This window comes from Helianthus annuus, chromosome 5 (genome assembly GCF_002127325.2).
Source record: "Helianthus annuus cultivar XRQ/B chromosome 5, HanXRQr2.0-SUNRISE, whole genome shotgun sequence".
NCBI lineage: Eukaryota > Viridiplantae > Streptophyta > Magnoliopsida > Asterales > Asteraceae > Helianthus > Helianthus annuus.
Window position 1 is genome coordinate 122046182 of NC_035437.2, and position 3712 is coordinate 122049893.

The following is a 3712-nucleotide window of genomic DNA, read 5'->3' on the forward strand; positions in this document are numbered from 1 at the left end:
TAATCTAGTATATTCAGCACACAGATCTTATTCATTTACCAAAAAATTACAATGGAAAAATTGCCAATTAAGTTCAAACTGTAACAAAATTCTAATGTTGCTTACACGGATTGTGGTTTTGGTTTTATTTTCAGAAATTGTATTCACAGTTCTAATTGTTCAATCAGTTACATCACATATAAAAACAAATTAAATATCAAAGTTTTTTTTTAATAACCTGTTTTCACATGTGATAAAATTACCCAACCACCAATTTCACCATCATCTCCAGTCCACACAGCACAAGTTACATATAAAAACTGTTATAATCCTTATCATCATACTGACTTCAAAATCAAAATGCATGTCCTAAAAACATATATAAAGTCTCCAGGAAATAAAATTTCAAGAATTACAAGATATTAAAATCCTTATATCTGAGCTCTAGATACCTTCTTTTTGTAACTAAGGAAACCAAGCTTACGGGCACCCAAAAGCTGAGACCAAATCGTGTTCGTCTAGAAGATGTGCACAATATCATAAGCAAATCTTTGTCCTTGTCAAGGTCATTACAGATTACGCAAACGAGAAAGTCAAATCAGTGAATCACATAATGTGGTTAAAAAATCGGCTTTTATGACCAACAATCCAATTTATATGATCTTCAATATTAGAGGCGGCATTTCATGGCAAAATGGGAGCGAGTCAGGTAACAGGTCAAAGGTAGTTCTTTTTAACAGGTCATCCAAATGGGCCGGGTCGGAACCCTTTTTGTATTTTATAAATGACTAATTTATTTTAAAAAAAAAAAACACTATGTTCTTAAAGTAATAATCTAATTTGTTAATAAAGCAGTTCAGGATATTTTGAGCATTTGTGAACACTTTGGGTGATTTTTGACCCGTTTCACCCTTTACCTATTTGAGACGGTATACAAACAAAGTCGCTCCATTTTGAGGAAAACGGGTTGAAATTGTCACCTCTAAATTCATCATAAATAGGGTTCAAAATAGATTCATTCATATGAGAAAGGTGTGATAAAGAAAAGAGCAAGCACAAAAGGATACGTCCAGAACAGCACGAACGACTACAGAAAAAGATAAGTTGGGTGGTTAATATACAAATCTAGCAAAAGGTATATTAAAACTAATAATGCATAATTCACAAATATGAGACATTTACCAAAAGCCCGCCTAGAAATCCATCCAATAGAACCCTGTTCCAGCTGTCAAAATATGAATGGATGGAAAAACCCGCCCTGGCTGTTAGACATACCGATGTAATTGCCATGACCAGCACATAAACGACGAACCCCATGAGGCCTGTAAATCCACATATTCCAGCAATCACTCCACCGATGATGGACATAAACGTTCGACTGCATATCGTCACAAGATAAAGGAGAACAATTAAAACCATCAATATAAGAATAGCATGATTCCACATAGAACCTTAGAGCAGGGGCGGATGTAGCATGGCATGAGGGGTAGCCTGGCTACCCCTCAACTTTCTTGGCGAAGTACTAAATTAGTGCAAAAAATATATTTTTCTTTTTCGTTTATGTATCATATACCACTGATCAAATATTAGGATACCCTTAGGGCCAAGATTTTTTTTGGGATACCCTTAGGGCCAAGAATTTTTTTGGGATACATCTGAATTTTTCTTCTAGATCCGTCACCGCCTTAGAGATGTCAATAATTTCGACATATTTACTTGTGAATGAGTGGATTCAGGATATGTATCAACCATGACCCATTATCATCATTTGCCCTAACCGCCAGACCCAACCATTTTGCCATCTCTAGTTAATATAAAATATATAACCATAAAATGACATTATTCTAAAGAGTTAATTACATTTTTTCGTCCCTGTGTTTTGTTGAAAATAACACTAAGTCCAGTAGTTTAAAAATTGCCAAAACAGTACCAGTACTCTCACTTTTGTAACAATTACAGTCCACCTCCGTTAACCCCATCCAATTTACTGTTAAGTTTTTGGTGAAAGACTAAAATACAGTCTTTTCACCAAAAACTGAACGGTAAATTGGATGAGGTTAACGGAGGTGGACTGTAATTGTTACAAAAGTAAGAGTACTGGTACTGTTTTGGCAATTTTTAAACCAATGGACATTATGTGTTATTTTCAACAAAACACAAGGACGGACAACGTAATTAACTCTAAACTAAAATCTTTGATAAAATTTATTGAACTGTGTAATGTAATTTGATACAGTAAATAAGAGGTGTTAATAAAATTCTAGCAAGATCTAAGGCATAAAAACTATCATATTTGCAAATGGAATCTTAAAACTGACCTGTAGTATACCACTTTCATGTTGCTTTGCAAATTCTCAGCGTTGAAAGTTGGCACTTCATTTTCATTTGATTTTTTTCCAGACTCATCATGGCTAGCCATACTTTCCACCTTTTGTAATTTTATCACAAAATAATAAGATACATTAGATTTTAATTGAAGATGTAATAATCAGCTAAATAGTTGATCAACTATTTCCAACATTCAAATAATTTAAAGATCGATCGCATTTGTAAAATGACCCGATATAGCTAGCAGTTCTTGTTAAAAAGGGAGAGATGCACAAGTCTCTAAAAGACACATACTAATGGGCTGTTTGTTTACCTATTAACAAGTCTCTTAATGGTTCAGATCTCTTACTGGTTCAGCACTTAATGGTTCAGACTGTTTGTTTCACGAGCAGATGTCTGAATGGTTCAGACATTTGCCTCTGAATGGTTAAGATTTATACAGAGTCTGAATGGTTAAGAGCTCTAATCTGAATTGGTCAGACATTTGTCTCTGAATGGTTAAGCATTATACAGGCTCTTAATGTTCATACCTCTTACGGGTTCAGCACTTAATGGCAGCACTTAACCATTCAGATGTTGCCAAACAGCCCCTAATTTAACTTAATAAGCTCTCCTCTCAATGGTTAATTTTATTTTATACTTTGATAATCAGCTTTGTTCCAGCCGGTATGATACTTTTTATTATTCATAACTCATTCTATGACCCCGTATGATAATTTTTCTAACTGATTAGGTTTAAAACTCAAGTGTCTCACCTAAGTAAAATCATATCAATGGGCAACCAAACTTCACTTTTTATTAACAATCTTAACTTATTTAAGTAGCTTTTTTTACCATCTGCATATAAATTACACACACTGTACACCACAATCCAGATTCCAATTTCACTCACACGAGTAACATGTAATTAACAACTAATCGCACATCAGAAAATCTTCAGAATCATCAACAAGCAGATCGAAGTTATAGAAAACTGGATCTAAAACTTATAAAAACTTGAATCAAATTACGATATTTTAACCAATTCAAAAGAGATCTTAAATTCGAGATCAACATACCTTACGATGCCGATATAGATTGCAGGTTTGATCGGAGATGGTGATTCCAATAAACAAGGGTTTACAGGTTACCTCGATCTCTCCGGATTACGGGTCACCTTTTCGGGTTTTTGTGAAGCCCGGTTTAATTTTTACTTTTATAGGGCCCTTAATGGGCTAATGTCCAATATAAATCCTAGCTCACTCACATAAGACTACAAACTAGTTAATTTTAATAACTGGTTCGGTTAATCAGTTGTATCGGTTAATTTGACTTTTTAACTTTAACTGGTTAATGCTTTAATCGGTTTTTTCTTGAACTGATCTGGTTAATTACTTTAATCGGTTCGGTTACTTAACCGGTTATT

The 3712-nt window shown here is 34.1% G+C and overlaps 1 protein-coding gene across 1 annotated transcript; it reads right to left on the minus strand.

Moving 5' to 3' along the window:
• Positions 1–236: 236 nt before the first annotated feature.
• Positions 237–3507, minus strand: LOC110886316 (ER membrane protein complex subunit 6). The gene is made up of 5 exons (XM_022134101.2): positions 3366–3507; positions 2298–2407; positions 1162–1357; positions 1047–1066; positions 237–528 (listed from the first exon to the last, which is right to left on the minus strand). Exons 2-5 carry the CDS (start codon positions 2396–2398, stop codon positions 498–500), a joined length of 348 nt encoding a protein of 115 aa, XP_021989793.1. The 5' UTR covers positions 2399–2407; positions 3366–3507; the 3' UTR covers positions 237–497.
• Between the last annotated feature and the right edge of the window lie 205 nt (positions 3508–3712).

Coding starts and splice junctions, on each gene's coding strand:
- LOC110886316 (XM_022134101.2), bottom strand. CDS start 2,398: ATGGCTAGCCATGATGAGTCTGGAAAAAAATCAAATGAAAATGAAGTG. Junction 1,067..1,161: donor GATTTCTAGGCGGGCTTTTG/GTAAATGTCTCA, acceptor CTTTTTCTGTAG/TCGTTCGTGCTGTTCTGGAC. Junction 529..1,046: donor TCGTTCGTGCTGTTCTGGAC/GTATCCTTTTGT, acceptor ACAAGGACAAAG/ATTTGCTTATGATATTGTGC.